This window comes from Elephas maximus, chromosome 23 (assembly GCF_024166365.1).
Source record: "Elephas maximus indicus isolate mEleMax1 chromosome 23, mEleMax1 primary haplotype, whole genome shotgun sequence".
Lineage (NCBI taxonomy): Eukaryota > Metazoa > Chordata > Mammalia > Proboscidea > Elephantidae > Elephas > Elephas maximus.
Window position 1 is genome coordinate 3,127,935 of NC_064841.1, and position 25,332 is coordinate 3,153,266.

At 40.1% G+C, this 25,332-nt stretch overlaps 1 protein-coding gene across 13 annotated transcripts in view; it reads left to right on the forward strand.

The window, feature by feature from the left end:
* The window catches only part of VEPH1 (ventricular zone expressed PH domain containing 1), a 275,970-nt gene that overhangs the window by 25,930 nt on the left and 224,708 nt on the right, over positions 1 to 25,332 (forward strand). For all 13 annotated transcript variants that reach the window (XR_007515122.1, XM_049867685.1, XM_049867684.1 and 10 more), the window contains exon 3: positions 13,514 to 13,729. Coding sequence is in view for 12 of the 13 variants with exons in the window: in XM_049867685.1 (XP_049723642.1) it covers positions 13,514 to 13,729 (216 nt within the window). In the remaining variant the exon portion in view is untranslated. The remainder of the gene's footprint in view (positions 1 to 13,513; positions 13,730 to 25,332) is intronic.

Here is a 25,332-nt window from a genome sequence, read left to right on the forward strand (position 1 = left end):
AGGAGGCCAGTGTGCATGGAGCAGAGGGAAAAAGGGGGAAAGGTCAGGAGAGATGATACCAGAAGGGAAGTGGGGGGTGGGATCAGTAGGGCCTTGGGGAGCCATTGGAGAGTTCTGAGTGAAAAAGTAACAAGACCTAACTTTCCTTTTCCTGTTTTGATAGTCTGTAGAAAGGCAAGGTTAGGAGTAGGGAGGCTAGTTAAGAGGCTACTACAGTAAATCAGATAAAAAAAATAACAAGGCTCAGACAAGCAAAGAGCAATGGAGATGGTGAAAGTCTTCAGATTCCGGGTAGATTTTGAAGGTGAGACCAACGAGATTTGCTGGTGTGGCATGTAAATAAATAAATAAATAACAAAAGGACTTGCCGATTTTTGGCCTGAAAAAACTAGAAGATGAGGAAAACTGAGGGAGTCACAGATTTCTGGGGAGTAAGGTGGAGTCAAGTGTTCCGTGTTAGACATGTGAAGTCTGAGCCGTCTATTAGATACATGAGTGGAGAGGTCATGTACATAGTTGGATGTATTTGTCTGGAGTTCAGGAGAGAAGTCTGGACAGGACATTATAATTTTAACACTGACCAGCCTTGAGATTGAATTCGATCAGCAAGGGAGAGTGAGTGTAGAGAGAAGATAAGGAAGGCCAAAAACTGAACTCTGGGCTTGCCGGTACTCAGAAGTAACGGAGATGATGATGTAGGTATATTTAAAAAAAAAACCCACCTTTTGCTGTCGAGTGTATTCCGACTCATAGCGACCCTATAAGGACAGAGTAGAAATGCCCCATAGAGTTTCCAATGAGCACCTGGTGGATTCTAACTGCCGAAGTTTTGGTTAGCAGCTGTAACAAGTTAACCACTACACCACCAGGGTTTCCTGTAGACATTTGTTGTTGTTGTTAGGTGCCGTCGAGGCAGTTCCGACCCATAGCGACCCTATGCAGAACAGAACGAAACACTGCCCGGTCCTGCACCATCCTTACAATCGTTGTTATGCTTGAACTCATTGTTGCAGCCCCTGTGTCAATCCACCTCGTTGAGGGTCTTCCTCTCTTCTGCTGACCCTGTACTCTGCCAAGCACGATGTCCTTCTCCAGGGACTGATCCCTCCTGACAACATGTCCAAAGTCTGTAAGACGCAGTCTCGCCATCCTTGCCTCTAAGGGGCATTCTGGTCGCACTTCTTCCAAGACAGATTTGTTCGTTCTTTTGGTAGTCCATGGTATATTCAGTATGCTTCGCCAACACCACAATTGAAAGGCATCAATTCTTCTTCAGTCTTCCTTATTCATTGTCCAGCTTTCACATGTATATGATGTGATTGAAAATACCATGGCTTGGTCAGGCGCACCTTAGTCTTCAGGGCGACATCTTTGCTCTTCAACACTTTAAAGAGGTCCTTTGCAGCAGATTTGCCCAATGCAATGAGTCTTTTGATTTCTTGACTGCTGCTTCCATGGCTGTTGATTGTGGATCCAAGTAAAATGAAATCCTTGACAACTTCAAACTTTTCTCCATTTATCATGATGTTGCTCATTGGTCCTGTTGTGAGGATTTTTGTTTTCTTGATGTTGAGGTGTAATCCGTACTGAAGGCTGTGGTCTTTGATCTTCATCAGTAAGTGCTTCAAGTTCTCTTCACTTTCAGCAAGCAAGATTGTGTCATCTGCATAACACAGGTTGTTAATGAGTCTTCTTCCAATCCTGATGCCCCGTTCTTCTTCATATAGTCCATCTTCTCGGATTATTTGCTCAGCATACAGATTGAATAGGTATGGTGAAAGAATGCAAGCCTGACGCATACCTTTCCTGACTTTAAACCAATCAGTATCCCCTTGTTCTGTCCAAACAACTGCCTCTTGATCTATGTAAAGATTCCTCATGAGCACAATTAAGTGTTCTGGAATTCCCATTCTTCGCAATGTTATCCATAGTTTGTTATGATCCACACAGTCGAATGCCTTTGCATAGTCAATAAAACACAAGTAAACATCCTTCTGGTATTCTCTGCTTTCAGCCAGGATCCATCTGACATCAGCAATGATATCCCTGGTTCCACGTCCTCTTCTGAAACCAGCCTGAATTTCTGGCAGTTCCCTGTCGATATACTGCTGCAGCTGTTTTTGAATGATTTTCAGCAAAATTTTGCTTGTGTTTGATACTAATGATATTGTTCTATAATTTCCACATACGGTTGGATCACCTTTCTTGGGAATAGGCGTAAATATGGATCTCTTCCAGTCAGCTGGCCAGGGAGCTGTCTTCCATATTTCTTGGCATAGACAAGTGAGCACCTCCAGTGCTGCATCTGTTTGTTGAAACATCTCAATTGATATTCCATCGATTCCTGGAGCCTTGTTTTTCACCAATGCCTTCAGAGCAGCTTGGACTTCTTCCTTCAGTACCATTGGTTCCTGATCATGTGCCACCTCTTGAAATGGTTGAATATCGACTAATCCTTTTTGGTATAATGACTCTGTGTATTCCTTCCGTCTTCTTTTGATGCTTCCTGCGTCGTTTAATATTTTCCCCATGGAATGCTTCACTATTGCAACTCGAGGCTTGAATTTTTTCTTCAGTTCTTTCAGCTTGAGAAATGCCAAGCGTGTTCTTCCCTTTTGGTTTTCCACCTCCAGCTCTTTGCACATGTCATTATAATACTTTGTCTTCTCGAGAGGCCCTTGAAATCTTCTGTTCAGTTCTTTTACTTCATCAATTTTTCCTTTTGCTTTAGCTGCTCAATGCTCAAAAGTAAGTTTCAGAGTCTCCTCTGACATCCATGTTGGTCTTTTCTTTCTTTCCTGTCTTTTCAGTGACCTCTTGCTTTCTTCGTGGATGATGTCCTTGATGTCATTCCACAACTCGTCCGGTCTTTGGTCACTAGCGTTCAATGTGTCAAATCTATTCTTCAGATGGTCTCTAAATTCAGGTGGGATATACTCAGGGTCATATTTTGGCTCTCGTGGACTTACTCTGATTTTCTTCAGTTTCAGCTTGAACTTGCATATGAGCAATTGATGGTCTGTTCCACAGTCGGCCCCTGGCCTTGTTCTGACTGATGATATTGAGCTTTTCCATCGTCTCTTTCCACAGATGTAGTCAATTTGATTTCCGTGTGTTCCATCTGGAGAGGTCCATAGTCGCCGTTTATGTTGGTAAAAGAGGGTATTTGCAATGAAGAAGTCGTTGGTCTTGCAAAATTCTATCATTTGATCTCCAGCATTGTTTCTGTCACCAAGGCCATAGTTTCCAAACACCGATCCTTTTTTGTTTCCAACTTTCGCATTCCAATCGCCAGCAATTATCAATGCATCTTGATTGCATGTTCGATCAATTTCAGACTGCAGCAGCTGATAAAAATCTATTTCTTCATCTTTGGCCCTAGTGGTTGGTGCATAAATTTGAATAATAGTCATATTAACTGGTCTTCCTTGTAGGTGTATGGGTATCATCCTATCACTGACACTGTCGTACTTCAGGATAGATCTTGAAACATTCTTTTTGACGATGAATGCAACACCATTCCTCTTTGAGTTGTCATTCCCAGCATAGTAGACTATATGATTGTCCAATTCAAAATGGCCAATACCAGTCCATTTCAGCTCACTAACGCCTAGGATATCGATGTTTATGCATTCCATTTCATTTTTGACGATTTCCAATTTTCCTAGATTCATACTTCGTACATTCCAGGTTCCGGTTATTAATGGATGTTTGCAGCTGTTTCTTCTCATTTTGAGTCATGCCACATCAGGAAATGAAGGTCCCGAATGCTTTACTCCATCCACGTCATTAAGGTCGAGTCCACTTTGAGGAGGCAGCTCTTCCCCAGTCATCTTTCGAGTGCCTTCCAACCGGGGGGCTCATCTTCCAGCACTATATCAGACAATGTTCCGCTGCTATTCGTAAGGTTTTCACTGGCTAATGCTTTTCAGAAGTAGACTGCCGGGTCCTTCTTCCTAGTCTTAGTCTGGAAGCTCAGCTGAAACCTGTCCTCCATGGGTGACCCTGCTGGTATTTGAATACCAGTGGCATAGCTTCCAGCATCACAGCAACACACAAGCCCCCACAGTATGACAAAGTGTCAGACACGTGGGGGTGTAGACATACAGATTTTTTTTTTTTAATACCATCTATATGTCTCTCTCTCTCTGTAGACATATAAAAAAAAAAAAAAAAGATGGTATTAAAAAAAAATCCATTGTCGTGGAGTCAACTCTTACTCCTAGCGACCCTCTACGACAGGGTAGAACTGACCCATAGGGTTTCCAAGGATCAGCTGGTAGATCCAAACTGCCAGCCTTTTGGTTAGCTGCCTGAGGTCTTAACCACTGAGTCACCAGGGCTCCGTAGACGGTAGAGATAGAGATAAGATAAATCAGGCTGATAAGGGAGAGCTAGTGAAGCAAGAAGAAGCCAGAAGAGCACAATGTCCTGAAAGTCAAGTGAAGAAACAATTTCAGGAAGGACACAGTCGTGTCAAATGCTGCTGATAGGTCAGGTGAGATGAGGACTGAGAACTGACCATTAATTAGGTTCAGGCACGTGAAGGTCACTGTGATTTGACGAGCAGTGTCATTGAATGCGTTGGGGGTGAGAGTCTGGCTGGAGTTGGAATTGCAGGAATTGCAGAAACTGAGTGGTGACAACTCCAAGGGTTTTCTATAGAGATGAGCAGAGAAAAGGACAGGTCCATAGAAGGGATGGCATGGGAAGGAGATGAAGGAGTCAAGGGAACTTTTTTTTTAATGGGAGAAACACATTCTTGTGAAAATTTTATGTTTAAAACTGTTATCTTCAAACATTGACAGTTTTGTTTCTTCCTTTCCAATCCTTATACCTTTCATTTAATCTTTTTGCCTCATTATCCTGGCTAGCACTTGAGAACAACGTTGAATAGAATGAGGGGTAGCAACAGATGTTTGTTTCTTATTCTTTATTTAAGGGAAGTTTTCTGATTTCTCCTTGTAAGTATGACGTTTCTTCTAGGCTTCCTCTTTGTCAGAGTAAGGAGGTTCCCTTTTATTTCTGTTTTTGTAAGAATTTTTTAAAATTTTATCATCTACTTTTCTGCTCTCTTGAGATAACCATATTTTCCCCTTTAATCTGTTAATGTGCTGAAGTACAGAAATAGAGTTTTCTAATATAAAACCGTTATTGCATTCCTGAGGTAAAATGAGTTTGTCACTTATTCTAACACATCTCTTTATTTGGTTTGCTATTTTTAAAGGAGTTTTTGGAACTATGTTCACATATGAGATTGGCCGATAATATTGCCTTTTCTTGTACTGTCTTCCCAGGTTTTAGTATGAAGGTTATACACACCAGTCTCATAAAAAGAATTGGGAAGTGTTTCCATGTTTTCTATTCTCTGTAAGAATTTTATAAGATTGTGATGATCTGTTTCTTGAAGATTTGATGGAAAGCTGTAAAACCATCTGGACACCATTAGTTTTTTTTAAATAGTAGATTATAAAACCACTGATTCAATTTCTTCAAGGAAAATTGGGATTTTTTGCTTCAGTCACTTTTGATAAAATGTATTTTCTAGGAAATAGTAATTTTTTTCTGAGTTTTCAAATTTATTGGCATAAAATTGTTTATGTTATTATTTTCTGTTTTCTGCTACATCTGTATTTATACTCCTTTTTCGTTGATGATTTCTTTTATTAATATTTTCAGAGCTTTATATACTTTGTTAATTTTTTTAAGCATCTTTTTTGTCTATTGATCATCCATATATGATCTCTTTTTCTATTTTATTAATTTATTTTTTGTCTTTATTTTTTTTCCCTTTGTATTTTCTGGTTTTATTCTGCTACTCTTTTTCTAACTCTCTCAGTCGTATGATTAGCTTATCGAGTTTTTTACTTTCTTATTTTTCTAATACAAGCATTTAAAACCAGAAATTTCTTTCTATTATACTACTTAGCTTCACCCCACAAATTTTGGGATATAGTGTATTGATTATGACTTCTAAATATTTTCTTATTTTTATTGTGATTTCATCTTTGACTCATAATTAGTTTAAAAGTATGTTTTTTTTTTAATTTCCAGAATACTTTTTGTTGTTAAGTTAAAACTTAAGCGCACTGAGTCAGAGTATATGAGCTCCACGGCACTGATGGTTTGGAAGTGGTTGAGACTTGCTTTGTAACATAATTTATGGTCAGTTTGTGAAAGTAAAAATAGCTAATACTTGGTGTCGCCATGAGCCAGAGACCAACAATTGACGGCAACTAGCAACAACAATGATACTTACCTAGGACTTTCTATGTAAGAAAACTTTTCACATGTTAACGTATCTATTCCTTTTAATAAACTTTTAAGATAAGTGTTCTAATATTATTCTCTTTTAAACTGAGGCACAGAGAGAGATTATAATGTAACTCGTCCAAGATAATATGACTAGCAAGTAGTAAAGTCAAGAACCAAGCCCGGAGAGTTTGGCTTCAGGAACTGTGTTCTAGCCACTGCACTGAACTTCCTCTCCAGATGTTTCGTGTGTGCTTGACAGGAAGGCTCATTCTCTAATTACTGGGTGTAGGATATTAAGTATGTTGATTAGAGCACTCTTATTAACGATATTGTTAAAATCATCTCTATCTTCCATAAATTTGGGTTTGTTTGAATTGCAAATCACTAAGAGAGATGTCTTAAAATTTCCCCCTGTAATTTTGAATTTGTCAATTTCTCCTTATAATTTTGTCAAGTTTGCCTTGTAAATTTAGAGGCTTTTTTATTATGTTCATACAAGTTTAAAATTGTTATTTCTTGGAGAATTTTCCCTTTACTATTATACGCTGATTGGCTTTATTCCTAATAATTTTTGCCTATTTTCTTCGGGGTAGTAACTGCCTATTTTCTCTCTTTGTTTTATTTTATATTATTATTATTATTTAAAATATGTTCTACCTTCCTGTGTCCTTATCACTTAAGTATAATTTTCAAATACCACATAGGTAGACTTTTGTCTTTAAATCCAAACTGAAAATTTCTGTCTTTTTGTTAGTAAATTTAGTCAAATTACATTTATTGTGATAACTGATATATTTCGATGTTGTTACTACCAATGTTGAATTAAATATCTATTTAAAATATTTTCAAAATTAGGCTATAATATGTCACTGAAATAAAAACTTATTATGCATGCAGAAAGGCATGGACACGAATATCAAGGTATAAATTTAGTATTGGTGAACCAAATATTCATTATTGGAGGAATAACAGAAATTCCACATTTTCTTGCAAAACAATAATTGAGATCTTTATAGAACTTAAAAAAGAATATAGCTTTTTGTCACTGAAATATTTGGAAAATATTACTTATTATGCTACAATAAGTAATGCAACTGAAAGTAGAAGAAACAGCTAATTTCCTTGGAGTAAATAAGAAATTTCAAAGCAATAAGAGGTTAATACAATCAATTCATGTTTTGTGTAGGATGCTCTTTAAAACATGATGTAATTCATAATTTAACTGTCATCCTTTGCTTCTTCATAATACATAAAATAATGGTAGATCTTATCATTGACAGCATTTATATTTAATATATTATAATAACTTTGTCTAAAGTGGAGCCCTGGTGGCGCAGTGGTTCGGAGCTCGGCTGCTAACCAAAAGGTCAGCAATTTGAATCCACCAGCTGCTCCTTAGAAGCCCGGGGGGGCAGTTCTACTCTGTTCTGTGGGGTCACTTTGAGTTGGAATCCACTTGACAGCAATGAGTTTGGTTTCTTTTTCTTTTCTTTTTTTGGTATGTTTTATCTTCTGGCATATGCTCATATTGGTTTATTTCCTTGAGTGTTTTATAATTTTGGAATTTGAGTTTAGCTTAAATAGGATTTTACTTGTGTGGATATTGAATGACTTGGGTTGAGTGTGTCGCCTCCCCCCCTCCCCCAGAATAGTTTCATGTTTGCTACATAAGCATAAAATTCTTATGTTGCTTATGTTTAGTAGTTTTATGTAACACCACAGGGACCCCCATGGTATTACCAGCTCTGGGACCACATGTTATTGTTGTTGTTGTTATTGCCTTGGCTTTGGAGATTCTGAGAATGACAGAACAAACAGATAACGTGTGTATGTGTGCTTTTAAAAGTGGAAAGAGTGATACAAAGTGTCGTTAGTACTGTTGCCAAAGCAGAATGTAACTGTAAGAGGGGAATAATGCTGTGGTCTTTCTGTGCTGTACTTTACGAACTGATTGTGAAATAGCAGCCATACAAGGACATATTTGTTACTCATTGAGTGTTATAAACCCAAGGCTAGCTTTTAGAGTTATAAAACCCAAGACTAGTTTTTATTATTGAAGGAAAATATTAAGAGTAATAATAGCTAACATTTATACAGCACTTACTATGAGCCAGGCACTGTTATAAAGTCTTTATATATATTAACTCATTCAATCCTCACAATAATCCCAGGAGGTAGGTATTAATAATATTCCAATTATAAGGGCTGGGAAACTGAGGCATGGAGAGGTGAGTGATTGCCCAAGGTCGAAGGCTGGTAAAAAGTAGAGCTCTGTCTGGCCATGGGCAATCTGCCCCAGAGTCCCTGCTCTTCATCACTACGTTACGCTGCTTCTGAAGGTTGTTGTTGTTGTTAGGTGCTGTTGAGTGTATTTTGTCTCATGGCGATACCATGTGACGGGGTAGAATTGCCCCACCGGGTTTTCTAAGCTGTAATCTTTATGGAAGCTAATTGCCAGGTCTTTCTCCCATGGAGCTGCCAGGTGAGTTTGAACGGCCAATCTTTCAATTAGCAGCCGAGCACTTAACCATTGTGCAACCTTGCCTCTAAAGGAGGGATAAATCACCACATCCTCTGTATTAAGGTGCCCCTCTTCTCTCCCACACCAAAACTGCTCTCTGGCCACTATTTTACTTCGCATGTTCCGTATTCCCTTTGGGCAGTGGGCCATTTCCTAAAGACTGTTTACAGCACAGAGAAAGGTGACAAAAGGCTGGTGGATGCTGATGTGGGGTGGTTCCTCTGGCTGAATGGGAGTGATCAGCCTGTGATGAGGCTTTTCATTGTCCTACTCCTTCAGCTAGACATCTCTGTCACTTCAGGGGATCCCTGGTGGCACAGTGGTTAAGAGCTTGGCTACTAACCAAAAGGTCGGCAGTTCAAATCCACCGGCTGCTCCTTGGAAACCCTATGGGTCTGTTCTACTCTGTCCTATAGCATCGCTCGCTGTGAGTTAGAATTGACTCCATGGCAACGGGTTTGGTTTTTTGGATTTGGCCACTTTAGGAGAAATTACTTTAAAATTGACAATGATCAGGTCACTATGAGAATGAATCTCTAAACCTGGCTTGACACTAATTAGATCTGGTCTTTAGAAGCTGCTGATTTTAATACGCATGGGTACTGACCCAATGTTGAGCTTGAAAATAAACATGTTTGTGCATTTATATTTCATGAGAACAGGGTGTTTCCTATATGCCAATCAAGAAAACCTTAATTGCAAAGCTGACTTCCTCACCAAAGAGTCTCAAACTATTCAATTATTGTTAAAACAGTTCCTTGTTTGTCTTTTTGAATACTTGCTGAGGAAAGCAGTTAACAGCTTTTTCAGGTTTTCCCTCTTTCTGGAGAAAAATCTCATTTTTAGAGAATTTTTTTCATGTGATACATAAGAATTTGAATATATAGTTTTTCAAGTTGAAAAAATCTCTTTAGTTTTTAGTAAAGCGGTTCAGAGTAACATCAGTGTTCCTAACTGGTACACCTATACCCAGTATATTACTATAGCAGTGGAAATTATGATCAGTTTGAAGCGATTTATCCTACGGACAGTTGTTTAAGTTTTGTAGTCAGAAATCTTAGAATTTACCCTTTATGGTTAACAATCTCTCTGACTCCATCCTGCACACCTCGACCTCATTCCAAAGCACTTTCTTCAGAATTCTCTGAGAATCCAGTATTCTTTTTAGCAGAGAAGTTGAGTTTCAATGTTCATGACCCAAGACACATGTGTATGTCACATGCTTTCACTGGGTGGCACCTTCAGCTTTTATTAAAGCTTGTTTCAAACAAGCGGAAATCTCTTTGACATGTATTGTAAAACTCTTGCTTGGACGTGGTTTCCTACGTTTCTCCATGTCATCTATGTAAACTGTTGCAGTTGAGTTCCCAGGAAAATGAATTCTGAAAAGGTAATTTTGATGCAAGAAATTTGTAGGGGAATGCTCTCAGGATCAATGGCTGTGAGGGAGTGAATGAAGCAGAACTGAGCAGAAGGAGAACTGGAACTGTGATGCGGTCGTGGCAAAGGGCATAAGCCAGTTTCAGGGAGCTCCAGAACTGGGATGACCCTTCAGAGAAAGAAAGACATAACCAAATACATTCTGAGATTGGTTTTCTGGGTCTGAAGGCTTAGGACCTTAGTCTCATGGGACAACTCAGTCAATTGGCACCACAAAGTTCACGTTCTACAACCTAGTGAAGTGAGTAGCATGTAGGGTCTTAAAAGCTTGTGAGCAGCCATCTAAGATACAGCTGTTGGTCTCTACTCATCAGGAGCAAAAGAGAAAGAAGGAAGCCAAAGTCTCAGAGAAGAAACTAGTCTATAGGGCTAATACCCTACACAAGCCACGGCCTCTTCTACCTGAGACCAGAAGAACTAGATAGTGCCCTGCTAACACTAGCAACCATTCTGATCAGGGCCACAATAGATGGACCCTGACAGAATGGGAGAAAAATGTGGAACAAAACGAAATTCTTAAAAAGTCCACACTTAGTGGACCAGTTGAGACTAGAGGTTTCCCAGAGACTATCACCCTGAGATATTCTTTAAACCTTGAACCGAAACTACCCTCTGCGGTCACCTTTTAGCGAAACAACAGATTGGCACACAAAATAAAGGATATTACCTGTGAGTACAGTGTTTCATTAAAAAACCATCTATATGAGATCAAAATGTCAACAATTATTCTAAAGCAAAGATGAGAAGATGGGGCGCAGGGAAACTAGAGCACTGGAAATGGAACAACCAGAACACAATTAAAGAGAATGTTGACTCAATGTGAAAAAAAACGTAATGTCACTGAGTAATTTGTATAGAAATTGTCAAATGGGAACCTAATTTGCTGGGTAAACTTTCACCAAAAACACAATAAAATATTATTAAAAATAATCATAAAATGTTTCATGTAGAAAAGAAAGCATAACATAGAATAATTCAGCACATCTGGGACCAAATACATCTATCATTTCATATAAAGGCAGCAACTCATCTGTTAAAAGAAAAGGATTTGAGATTGGATCACAAGGCAAAATCCAGCGAACAAGATGTATATTCAGTAAAATGATTCAGAAACTACAAAACTGAGAAGATGGGAGCATTAAACAAAAGGTTGGCAGTTCGAATCCACCAGCCGCTCTTTGGAGACCCTATGAGGCAGTTCTACTCTGTCCTGTAGGGTCGCTATGAGTCGGAAGTGATTTGACGGCAACATGTGATACTACGACTACTACCCACTGCCATCAAGTCCCTTTTGACTCCTGGCGACCCCACGTGTTACAGAATAGAGTCACTCCATGGGGTTTTCTTGGTGGCAGTCTTTACAGAGGCAGGTTGCCAGGCCTTTCATTTGTGGCACCACTGGGTGGGATCAAACTGCCAACTTTTATGTCAGTGGTTGAACGCACTATTTGTACCACCCAGGGATTTTATATTAATACTGTAAAACCAAAACCAAACCCGTTGCCATCAAATCAGTTCCGACTCATAGCAACCCTACAGGACAGAGTAGAACTGCCCCCTAGGTTTCCAAGGAGGGGCTGGGAATTTGAAGTGCCGCTGTTTTGGTTAGCAGCCGTAGCTCTTAACCACTATGCCCCCATGGTTTCCATAACTTGCTAGAGGGAGTTTAAATCTTCCAAAATGTCATGAAACTAGCATAAAATTGATGCTTAAACTTGACAGAGACCAATCCCTCAAATATTGATGCAAATTTTTAAAAATAAAGCATAAATAGAGTCCAGTAACACATTAAAATAAAATTTATCATGAGCAAATGGATATGCAGGATACACAGGAATTCAAAGGAACATTAGGAATTTTGTTACGATGGTTTATCACATTAATAGCTCTATGGGGAAAAACCATGCATCTGTAGATGCTGAAGAGGTATTTAACTGAAATTCAACATTCATTCTTGATTTTAAAATTAATAAAATAGGATTAAAGGAATACTTCCTTAACATTGTGAAATATATCTATCTCACCCCCTCAGCCCCACCAAAAAATGCCAGCCTCAACCTCTTACCTGATCAAGGAGATGCCAAATAAAACAGACAACACACTGTTTTTCTCTGATCAAATTAAAAAAAGTGTAAAAGCTCTGTTCTTGCAAGGCTGTAGTGGTGAGAGTATGTTTTTACACAGCGGATGGAAGTATAAATTAGTAAGGGCTTTCTGGAAAATAGTTTAGCACCATCATCAGGGGCCTTAACAATGTTCCTGTCATTCGTCCAAAATTTCTACTCCTGGAGAATCTAGGCTACAAATAATCTACAACGTGGAGAGTCTTCACACACAAGAGGTTTGCTGCAGGATCAGTTATAATAGTAAAAAAGGCCGTTAGACGCGAGCTTGCTTGGGCTGGGAGTCCCACCCTTTCCACCTCTGCTCACACATGAGGGCCTAAGGTTCCAGTGCTTTGCTGCTTTGTTTTCAGCCGTCGATACATGACGTGGGGTTCACAGTCAAAACCAATTTCCGAATTAAATCCCAAAATTAAGTGGGTCTGTTTTTCATGTTTAGATTTTTTGAAGGGTCGTATTATCTCTCAAAAATAGATTATTAGGTGTTTGAGGGAGAACTAAGATAACGGAGTGGAAGGAAACTTTGGGGAAAGCTAAAAAGGATTTGGTAGTTGAGTTGGAGACAGAAGGATGAAATGTGTTCTAGTGTTTACGTGGAGCCCTGGTGACACAGTGGTTTAGAGCTTGGCTGCTAACCAAAAGTCAGCAGTTTGAATCTACCAGCCACTCCTTGGAAACCCAATGGGGCAGTTCTACTCTGTCCTCTAGGGTCACTACGAGCCAGAATTGACTTGTCAGCAACAGGCTTAGTGAGTACGTAAGATAAAGTTTATGTCGGGTAGTTGAAGGGGAATTTGAAACATTTCAAAGAAGTTACTGAAATGTCAGAATAAAAAGTCAACACTGACATGTCATGGACTTAGGAATTGAACTGGTTAGAAGATGAAACCCATATGCAAGTGAATAATTAGCTCTTTGGAGTCTCACTGCTCCCTGTCTGTGTATCTGCGACGGCCCAGACCTGTTCCATCTTAGATGTTTGCACGTCTGCCTCTTCCATGAGATTAAGCCTTCCAAGGAAGAAGGCCCTCGTTGAAGTGGGCTTTACAGCTTCACCACTTAGTGTGGAGCTTGGCATACGCATCTTCTAAGCGATGGAGTTTGTGTTGCGTGGGCCCTTTGAAGGATAACTTTCTAGAGTATTATTTAACGTGAAGGTTTTCTTTCCAAACAGGATTACCAAACCAACAACAATGACCAGGCAGTGGTTGAAATCTGTATCACGCGAATCACAACAGCCATCAGAGAGACCAAGTCAATTGAAAAGCATGCAAAGGCCCTTGTGGCGCTGTGGGACTCCTGCTTGGAACACAATCTGAGACCGTCTAGGAAAGACGAAGACACTCCCCATGCAAAAATCGCATCTGATATCACGAGTTGCATTTTACAGGTATGTCAGTGTTCGATGTCAGGCTATTTGGCAATGGCTTGGCAGCTTATATGAACACGCGATGTCCATGAACTAAGAAGCAGTATGTCTGTCTATATGTAAGGCACACTGTGGGACATTCACAGCAATACCACAACAAGCTCAATCGAAGTGCAGAGATGAGACACGTATGTATAAAACTAACAATAAAGCAATGCAGGCCAAGAGCCAGATGAGGAAGCCTGGGATATTCAGAAGACAAGACCTCTTTGGTCCAAGGAGATCAAAGAGGAGGAAGAATCTAAACTGAAGGGCATTGAGCTTGGGAAATGTAGAGAGAAGGATTAGGTCATTTTTAAGTGTATTTCTATATGTATGGTGAATTCTCCAATATAACGGTATTTGCCTGCTCTGATCGCATTTAACTTCCTTCTTCTGGTGTAAGCATGAATTCAGAATTTTGGCTCAGCTATGCGCCAGCTGAATAATGTTGGGAAAATCATTTAACTTCCTAAACTACCATTTCCTCCCTGTAAAATGCAGATTAAATGACATTGTCTATGATAAATTTTACCAATCAATAATGTTGATAGATGTTTCTCAAAAAAAGAGTTCTGTGGTCAAATCATTGAGAAGCACTGAATTCAATTTTTCCCTCTTGAACTAACTGTCAAAGCTTCATAGAATTTTACCCACTGCAGTCAAGTCAATTTCAGCTCATAGGGACCCTACAGGACAGAGTAAAACTGCCCCATAGGGTTTCCAAGGCTGTAAACTTTTAAGGAAGCAGACTGCCACATGTTTCTCCCACAGAGCCAGCTGGTAGGTTTGAACCACCAATCCTTTGGTTAGCAGCCCAGTGCTTTAACCACTGCACCACCAGGATTCTTATACCATATTAAAGGCTCAGAAAAGTCCTGCAATAAAGAGAGCTGATGGACTTTATTTAGTCCCGTATTTTCCGATATGACTTAACCACGGAACCCCTTTTTCCCTCCCCACCCCAAACAGCATTTTCCAGTCTTACTTGACCACGGAACTTCTTTTCCTCTTTCTACCCCCAGCACGGCATTTATGTTCATAAAGTCTGGGTATGTTGAAGTGGTTAGCACTATGTGGCAGCTAATGTTAGCTAGTGTTAGCTTCCTCTCTTCTCCTCTTCCTTTTCCTCCTCCTTTTTTCTTTTTCTACCCACTTGTCCATTCTTAACTGGGACATATGCCAATCTGTCTGCTCAGTTCAGGGACTGGTCAACTGAGCAAAAGACTGCACAGTTTTTCCTTTGTTCCCAGAATTAGAAGAATGGGAATTGGGAGTTTCACAAAACTGACAAAAGCCTGATGTTCCTTGGAAAAAGCACCAAAAATCTAATACATATGCTTTTCCTGATTATCTTGAATATGTCATTGTGGCACAGTGGTTGTGAGCTTAGCTGCTAACCAAAAGGTTGGCAGTTCGAATCCACTAGCCACTCCTTGGAAACCCTATTGGGCAGTTCTACTCTGTCCTGTAGGGTCACTATAAGTTGGAATCAACTCGATGACGATGGGTTTGGTTTGGTTTGTATATTGTTATGAGAAGAAGGTTGTGTTATTCCAAAGTGCTTCTACAGGAATTCGGGGAGATCTCCACATGTCAGCAATACGCACCAGTTCCCGCTGCTGTTTGGGTACCGTTGGTTCAGCTCTGGAGCTGGGAGTCCAGTAGAAACATAAGGCAAGCCACAAACACAAGCCGCATAACAAATTTTAAATTTCCTGGTAGCTCCATAGAACAAAGTAGAAAGAAAGAGATGAAATTAATTTTAATAATGTACTTTATTTAATCCAATATATTAAAAATTATCATATCAATGTATAATCAACATAAAAATTATTAATTAGATATTTTACTTTTTTTTTCATACAAGTCTTAGAAATCTGGGGTGTATTTAGCACATCTCACTTTGGACTAATCACATTTTAGGGGCTCAGTAGTCATTTGTGGCTAGTGGCTACAGTGTTAGCACAGTTCTAGAGAGTCAGAGCAGGCATATTTGGAAAGGGTTCTGAACAATGAGTAGAAAGTTCACCAGATAGGCAAGGTGGAACAAGAGGACATTCCAAGCAGGAAAAACAGCTTGTCCAAACATCCAGATTCATGAAACAAGACCAAAGTCAGAGAGTTATAAGCAAACTGAGCTTCCAAAATGCCCCAAATTCTAATATTTTGTTATATGTTGGTGTAGTGGTTAAGTGCTACAGCTGTTAACCAAAGGGTCGGCAGTTCAAATCCACCAGGCAGCCCTTAGAAACTCTATGGGGCAGTTTTACTCTGTCCTATAGGGTCGCTATGAGTCAGAATTGACTCAACGGCACTGGGTTTGGTTTTTTTTGGTAAAAAGAAAAAGAGAGCCAGGCCAAGATGGCAGAGTAGTCAAATGCTTCCTGTGGTCTCTTGTACAACAAAGACCTGAAAAAACAAGCGAATTGATTATATATGCCAATCTAGGAGCCCTGAACATCAAAGACAAAGTTGAGGAGTCAGAATGAGCGGCAGCGGGGAGGGAGAGAGAGTTCAGAAGCAGTGAGCATTTGCCAGACCCGACCTGGCCAGCACCCTGCAGGCTGGATCGGCCAGTCACGTGTGGGCTGAGGCTAGCAGGAACCCTCGGGATGCATTTTCCACATCAGGAGAAACTGAGTGGCGAAGAGGCTGCACAAGCCTGCAGAACCGGGGAAAGGAAAGCATCTAACCTACTGTGTGGGACCAAAAAAAATCCTTCCCCTTCTGAGAATTACCACACTCCACAAAAAAAAAAAAAAAAAAATTTTTTTTTTTTCCATTTACCTGCCACCTCCCAGCTCTGCTCCAGGCCTGGTCCAGCTTCAATGATTGCCGCACCTCCTGGACTGAAAGTGGGACCTCTCGGTCGTGGGCCCCAAGCCGTTCTCCCAGCTATGGAGAGGGAACAAATTAAAATATAAATAACAAACAGGAAAAAATAACCTGCCAGCTCTCCTAAACCAGGACCTCAGAGCAGGCACAGCCCTTTGCCTAGGCCCAGGCATAAAGGGTCCAGGGACTTTGAATGCCTTTCACCCCTGCCTAGACTTGCGTGGGCCCATTTCAACAGCATAGGTCCTCATTAGCATAGTACAACAGGGTCCATACCTGAAGCCCATTTTCAACTGCAACAGCTAAGGGGGAGTGGCAGATTCGTGACATTTGATACCACCCTACTCATTAAGCAGGGTCCTCACATACCCACATCGATGGCATGAGGACTGGTAGCTTCACCCACTCCACCTAGCCACATGCAACAGGGGTCTGAGAATAAGTAGTGCCTCCCAGTCCTTACAGCCAACAGCTTTGTGTGTCCAAAGTCCACCCACCTATGTGCTCTAGGGAACAGGGACACACCTTCCACTCAGGCACTTGGAGGCAGCCGTCAGCCCCCTACCTTGCTCAGCACATAACCCCCTAATGCAGCCAGATACCCGTGCCTGCCCCAATCACCCCTACGTAGCCCTGCTGGTCTAGGCCTGTAGGTGAGAGCCTGCACCACACACTCAGTGACCAACGACCTGGATACCTGAGCTGAATCCACACAACAAAAGTAAACGGACACCTGGGCTCACATACCTAATAGCAGCTCTAACCACTTGGTGACAGCTTCAAAGATGCCAATGATCAAAGTCCCTCACGTGGCCAGCCTATTTGGGCATATCAAAACAAAACAAGAAGCAAGGATACAGTAAGCAAACATGAAATAAATAAATATAATAACTTATTGGTGGCTCAGAAGCAACAGTCAATATCAAATCACATAAAGAGAAGTCAGTAAGACTAAGCTCTGACTACTCAGCAGAAACCAAGCAGGCGAGAAGGCAACGGGATGACGTGTATAAAGCCTTGAAGGAGAAAAATTGCCAGCCAAGAATTACATATTCAGCAAAACTGTCTCTCAAATATCATGGGAAAATTAGGGCATTTCCAGATAAACAGAAGCTTAGGGAATTTGCAAAAACCAAACCAGAATTACAAGAAATACTAAAGGGAGTCCTGTGGTTAAAAATCAATAACATTAGGTAACAACCCAAGACTAGAACACAGGACAGAACAACCAGATATCAACCCAGATAGGGAATCAGAAAAATAAATCAAAGATAATGCACTGAAAATATGGAAGCAGAGACATTAATATGTAAAAGGTGACAACATTAAAACAAAAAAGAAGACTAAATAATGTAGTCACTTTCATATGGTGAGGCAGTCAAGGCGATATCAACAAATAAAAGATTGGTTTAAACTTAGAAAAATAGAGGTAAATATTAAGGTAACCACAAAGGAAACTAACAATCCCACACATCAAAATAAAAAGAAGAAAAACTTAAAGATCCAACAAATGCAAAATCAACAACAATGAAAAAGATGGAAAGAAAATACATAAAGAAAAATGACTCAGCAAATTAAGAAAATTAAGTGGAACAAAGAAACTGTCAACAACACACAAAATAAGTATGTTAAAATGACAGTGCTAAACTCATAAAAAAAAGACCTACCTATAATTACACTGAATGTAAATGGACCAAATGCAGCAATTAAGAGACAAAGAGAGGCAGAACAGATAAAGAAACACGATCCGTCTATATGCTGCCTACAAGAGACGCAGCTTAGTCTCAAAGACACAAACAAACTAAAAAAGAGTGGAAAAAAATATATCAAGCAAACGACAATAAAAAAGGAGCAGGAGTGGAATATTAATCTTTGACAAAATAGACTTTAAAGCAAAATCTACCACAAAGGATAAGAAGGACACTATAGAATGATTAAAGGGTCAGTACACCAGGAGGACATAACCATAATAAATATTTATGCACCCAATGACAGGACTCCAAAATACATAAAACAAACAATTTTAAAAAGAGAAATAGACAGCTCCACAATAATAGTAGGAGACTTAACACACCACTTTCGGTGAAGGACAGAATATCTAGAAGGAAGCTCAATAAAGAAAGACACGGAAGATCTAAATGCCAAAATCAACCAACTTGATCTCATAGACATATACAGAACACTCCACCCGACAGCAGCCAAGTATACTTTCTTTTCCAACGCACATGGAACATTCTCCAAATTAGACCCCATATTAGGCCACAAAGCAAGCCTTAACAGAAAACCAAAGCATCGAAATATTACAAAGCATCTTTTCTGACCATAAAGCCATAGAAGTAGAAATTAATAACAGAAAAAGCAAGGAAAAAAAATCAAATACATTGAAACTGAACAACACCTTGCTTAAAAACTACTGGGTTATAGAAGAAATCAAGGACAGAATAAAGAAATCTACAGAATCAAATAAGAATGAAAATACATCCTACAAGAACCTTTGGGACACAGCAAAAGCAGTGCTCAGAGATCAATTTACAGCAATAAATGCACACATCCATAAAGAATAAAGGGCCAAAATCAAAACATAAACCCTACGACTTGAAAAAATAGAAAGAGAGCACCAAAAGGAGCGCTTGGCACCAGAAGAAAGGAAATAATAAAAATTAGAGCAGAAATAAATGAAATAGAGAATAGAAAAACAACTGAGTTAACGAGACCAAAAGCTAGTTCTCTAAAGAGATCAACAAGATCTATAAACCATTGGCTAAACTGACAAAAGAAGAACAGAAGAGGAAGCAAATAGCCTGAAAAAGAAATGAGATGGGCAATATCACAACAGACCCAACTGAAATGAAAAGAATCATAACACAATACTATGAAAAATTGTACTTCAACAAATTTGAAACCTAGAAGAAATGGACAAATTTCTAGAAACACATAGCCTACCTAAACTAACACAAACAGAGGCAGAAAAACTAAATAAAATTGTAACAAAAAGAGACTGAAAAGATTTAAAAAAAAAAAAAAAACCCAACAAAAAAAAGCCCTGGTCCTGATGACTTCACTGGAGAATTCTACCAAACTTTCAGAGAAGAGTTAACATCACGCTACTACAGGTATTTCCGAACATAGAAATGGATGGAATACACCTGAACTCGTTCTATGAAACCAGCATAACTCTGATACCAAAACCAGGTAAAGACACAACAAAAAAAGAAAATTACAGACCAGTATCGCTCATGAACATAGACACAAAAATCCTCAACAAAATTCTAGCCAATAGACTTCTCAACCATATATCAAAAACATAATTCACCATGACCAGGTGGGATTCATACCAGGTGTGCAGGAATGGTTCAACATTAGAAAAACAATCAATGTAATCCATCACATAAATAAAACAAAAGATAAGAACCAAAAGATCTTATCAATTGATGCAGAAAAGGTGTTTGACAAAGACCAACACCGATTCATGATAAAATTCTCAGGAAAATAGGAATAGAAGGGAAATTCCTTAATATAATAAAGGGCATTTAGACAAAGCCAACAGACAACATCGTCCTAAATGGATAGAGTCTGAAAGCAGTGCCCTTGAGAACAGGAACCTGACAAGGATGCCCTTTATCAGCACTCTTATTCAACATTGTGCTGGAGGTCCTAGCCAGAGCAATTAGGCTAGACAAAGAAATAAAGGGCATCCAAATCAGTAAGAAAGAAGTAAAAGGATCCCTATTTGAAGATGATATGGTCTTATATACAGAAAATCCCAAAGAATCCTCAAGAAAACTATTGGAACTAATAGAAGATTTTAGTAAAGTATCAGGATACAAGATAAACATACAAAAAGCAGCTGGATTCCTCTACACCAACAAAGAAAACTTCAGAGAGGAAATTACCAAATCAATACCATTTGCAATAACCCCCAAGGAGATAAAATACTTAGGAATAAACCTAACCAGAGATGTAAAAGACCTATACAAAGAAAACTATAAGACACTACTGCAAGAAACCAGAAGAGACCTACGTGAGTGGAAAAAATACCTTGCTCATGGATAGGAAGACTCAACATTGTGAAAACGTCAATCCTACCCAGAGCAATCTACAGATACAATGCAGTCCAGATCCAAACTCCAATGACATTTGTTAATGAGATGGAGAAACAAATCACCAACTTCACATGGAAAGGGAAGAGGCCCCAGATAAGTAAAGCATTACTGAAGAACAAAGTGGAGGCCGCACACTACCTGATTTTAGAACCTATTATACCACCACGGTAGTCAAAACAGCCTGGTACTGGTACAACAATGGATACATAGACCAATGGAACAGAATTGAGAATCCAGATGTAAAGTCATCGACCTGTGAGCAGCTGGTATTTGGCAAAGGCCCAAAGTCTGTTAAATGGGGAAAAGACAGTCTCTTTAACAAATGGTGCTGGCATAACTGGATATCCATCTGCAAAAAACTGAAACAAGACCCATACCTCACACCATGCACAAAAACTAACTCAAAATGGATCAAAGACCTAAATATGAAATCTAAAATGAAAAAGATCATGGAAGAAAAAATAAGAACAATGCTAAAAGCCCTAATACATGGCATAAACAGAATACAAAACATAACTAACAATGCATAAATACCAGAAGAGAAACTAGATAACTGAGTGCTCCTAAAAATCAAACACTTATGCTCATCCAAAGACTTCACCAAAAGAGTGAAAAGATGACCTACAGACTGAGAAAAAAAATTTGGCTATGACACATCCAATCAGGGTCTGATCTCTAAAATCTACAACATACTGCAAAACCTCAACAACAAAAAGACAAATACCCCAATTAAAAAATGGGCAAAGGATATAAACAGACACTTCACCAAGGAAGACGTTTAGGTGGCTAACAGATACATGAGGAAATGCTCACGATCATTAGCCATTAAAAAAATTAGAGAGATGCAAATCAAAACTACAATGAGATACCATTTCACCCCAACAAGGCTAGCATTAATCCAAAAAATAATAATAATAAATGTTGGAGAGGTTGTGGGGAGACTGGAACACTTATGCACTGCTGGTGGGAATGTAAAATGGCACAACTACATTGGAAATCAATTTGGTGCTCCCTTAAAAGGCTAGAAATAGAAGTATCATATGATCCAGCAATCCCACTCCTTGGAATATATCTTAGAGAAATAAGAGCCCTCACACAAACAGATTTATGCACACCCATGTTTGTTACAGCACTGTTCACAACAGCAAAAAGATGGAAACAACTAAGATGCCCATCAATGCATGAATAGATAAACAAATTACAGTATATTCACACAATGGAAGACTAAGCAACAATAAAGAACAATGATAAAGTGCTGGGGGTGGGAAGAGGTTGCACATGAAGACAACATTTTATAATAGAAGTACTCTCCATTCATGGTCGAGCCATTATCTTGAAGTACATTTTCCAAACCATGGCTTATCTAGGGTTAACAGCTTCCTCTGACCAGGTTTCTATATGGAGTCAACTAATGCCCATTTCTTTGCCCTTGGAAAAATCCTGAAAGGGAAGATATTCCATTCCCACAAGGTACGTATTACATTCTATCGTTGTTAGGTGCTGTCAAGTCAGTTCCAACTCGTAGCGACCCCAGGTACAAAAGAATAAAACACCGCCTGGTCCTGCGCCATCCTCCCAATCATTGCTATGTTTGAGCCCATTGCTGCAGCCACCATGTCAATCTACCTTGTTGAGGGTCTCCCTCTTTTTCACTGCCCTCTCTCTTACCAAGCATGATGTCCTTCTCCAGGGAGTAGTCCCCCCTGATAACATGTCCAAAGTATGTGAGATGAAGTCTCGCCATCCTCCCTTTTCAGGAGCATTCTGGTTGTACTTTTTCCAAGACAGACTTGTTTGTTCTTCTGGCAGTCCACGGTATATTCAATATTCTTTGCTGTTCTAGATAAATGCAAAGCTAGAAAGTGTTGAAGAAAATTAAACTGGCATAACTGATGTGCTAGAATAAAGCTCTAGAGAATTGACAGCCCAGTCAACCCTCACAAAGACTGAGAGCCAGGCTCCATTCTCGCTCTGCTGGTCACAGCAGACTGCCTCTCTTCAACCAAATCCCTCGGCAGATCTGTCATTCTACCTCTTCCCCACCTCTGCTCTCATTTTTTGTTATGTAGGAAGAGGAGAGACAGCCAGAGGAGTTTTTCTGGGCTTGGGGAGAGAATAGAAACAATCCCCAAATCGGCTATTGGAAATCAGGAAGTATCTGTCCATTTCCCCTCTCCAAAGGGGAAGGATCCACCGGCCGTTCCCCCTGATTCCACACTTGCTCTTTCCCGGTTAATGGTGTGTGAAGATTCAAACTCTGCCCCCGGCTGGCATTACGTGCGAAGTGCGTCAATTTTGAGAGCATTTCCTTTGCAGCAGTAAGAGCCAGTATTGGTTATGTTAACCTAGAAGTTTAATATTCAACAAGCAATCCCAGCTCTACCATTTACTTGCTGTATGACCTTGGGCAAATTTATCTTTCTGGGCCTTAATTTGCTCATCTGTAAAAAGTAAATGATGACAGCAGCTGTCTCATGAGCTTGTTGTGAGGATTAAATGAACCAATCATAAAACATTTAGGTTTTACAACTATTATCATCATCTGCAGGAGACTGTAAAATAGCACTCGGCACTTGCTAAAAGGTATATAGTTTAATTCTTTATTATAGCCATCGTTTATTGCCTTCCTCCTCTCTCCTCAAAACATAAGGTCTGTTTTATTCACTGGTTTATTCCCAGCACCTAGAACAGTGCCTAGCACTTAGTAGGTGCTCAAATAATATTTACTGAAGGAATGAATATGCGGGCTCAGGAGATGTGAGTGCCCCCCGGCTTCCTTAGCAGCTACACTTCCCCCGGGAGTGGGCCTCAGTATGTGTTCCTCAGTTCATGCCCACAAGAAAGTGGCATGAACTGAGAGAAGACTGGAACACACCCCGGCTCACTGAGCCCTGCTGCCTTGTTAACCAAAGCCATTGCCCTGAGTGGCTCCCACTCACAGCAGCACTGTAAGATAGAGAACTGCCCCATCGCATTTCCAAGGCTGTAATCTGCTTTTTTTTTTTTTTTTAATCTGCTTGGAAGCAGCCTGCCACATCTTTCTCCCGTGGAGCGGCTGGTGGGTTTGAACCTCCGACCTCCTGGTTAGCAGCTGAACGCTTTAGCCACTGTGCCATTAGGGCTCCTTGCTCCCTTATTATCTGTCAGACAAAAGCACCAGGAAAACTTAGGTGTGTTGTGCCATTCAGCTTTTATATATAGCCACGCTGCCAAGAACCAAGCATTTTATATGTAAATCCCAAATTAGCTTGACTAACCCTGGTGGTGTAGTGGTTAAGTGCTACAGCTGCTAACCAAAAGGTCAGCAGTTCAAATCCACCAGGCACTCCTTGGAAACTCTCTGGGGCAGTTCTACTCTGTCCTCTAGGATCACTATGAGTCAGAATTGACTCAACGGCAACGGGTTTGGTTTTTTTGTTATCTAATCAATGATGTATGAATAACCAAAACCCAAACCCAAACCCATTGCCGTCGAGTCAATCCTGACTCACAGTGACCCTAGAGGACAGAGTAGAACTGCCCCATAAGGTTTCCAAGGAGCAGCTGGTGGATTTGAACTGTCAACCTTTTGATCTTGGCCACTGAGCCACCAGGGCTCCATATGAATAATGAAGGCACCCTATTTTAACGAATGATGCTTAATATTTCTTGAGATTAACCATTTTTCTGGCTCTTCATTGAATTCGGAGCCTAAGAGACAAACAGCTTTTTAGTTGCTATCGCCTCAGATCTATCTCTCCTACTTAGCTTTATTCTTTTTAGTTTTAACGCACTGGGAAATGTTCTCAAAGTGCTTTTAAAAAGGAAAATCTCCACCAAAAGCTCAAATTGGTGCTAATCTAGTTACGAAATACAGTTTTTGGCATCTGTAGAACAAAGCCCTCTTGTTTTACTGCTACAGCTGGACACAGCTGTCCCATGAGCAAGTCTTTATTTCTACACTTCACCTCAATGAATTGTTCGCTGAGCACCCATCTGTATGTAAGACGATTCACACGCCAACACAGTCACGTCTGCACTGAGGAGCAGGGTCTGCCACGGGCTCGGGCATTAACCCAAAAGCCAAACCCATTGCCATGGAGTCGATTCCGACTCATAGTGACCATATAGGACAGGATAGAACTGAGCCATAGGGTTTCCAAGGAGTGCCCGGTAGATTCAAACTGCTGACCTTTTGGTGAGCAGCCAAGCTCTTGACCACTGTGCCACCAAGATTTCTGTTAAAGTGGCTTATTTGCAGGATCGTCCTCATAGTGTTTCTCTGCACGTGTGCCATTAACATTGCTGCGGGCCAGAGAATTCTAGAGATAAAATCATTTCATGGGCCCAAAACCTACTATGCTAGCAACTCCTCCTGCTGCTCTTGAAAGTGAAGCTCAGTCGTGAAGGAGGATGGCCAGTGTCTGTCAGGTCACTGGGACCCACATCTGTCAAGCCTCATCTTTGCCTCCCGGGCCCTCCCTCATATCCTGTTGTGGTCAGTGGTAATAGCCGCTTCTTGATACACATGCTAGGAACTCTCTAGACGCTAAAGGCTGAGGACTTCTGGTGGCAATTCCTTGGTGTTTATATGAACAATTTGCTTTTGGCTTAATGTTTTCACTTTTGTCATTTGAGAGGTTGCCAAATGACTTTAATGACTGG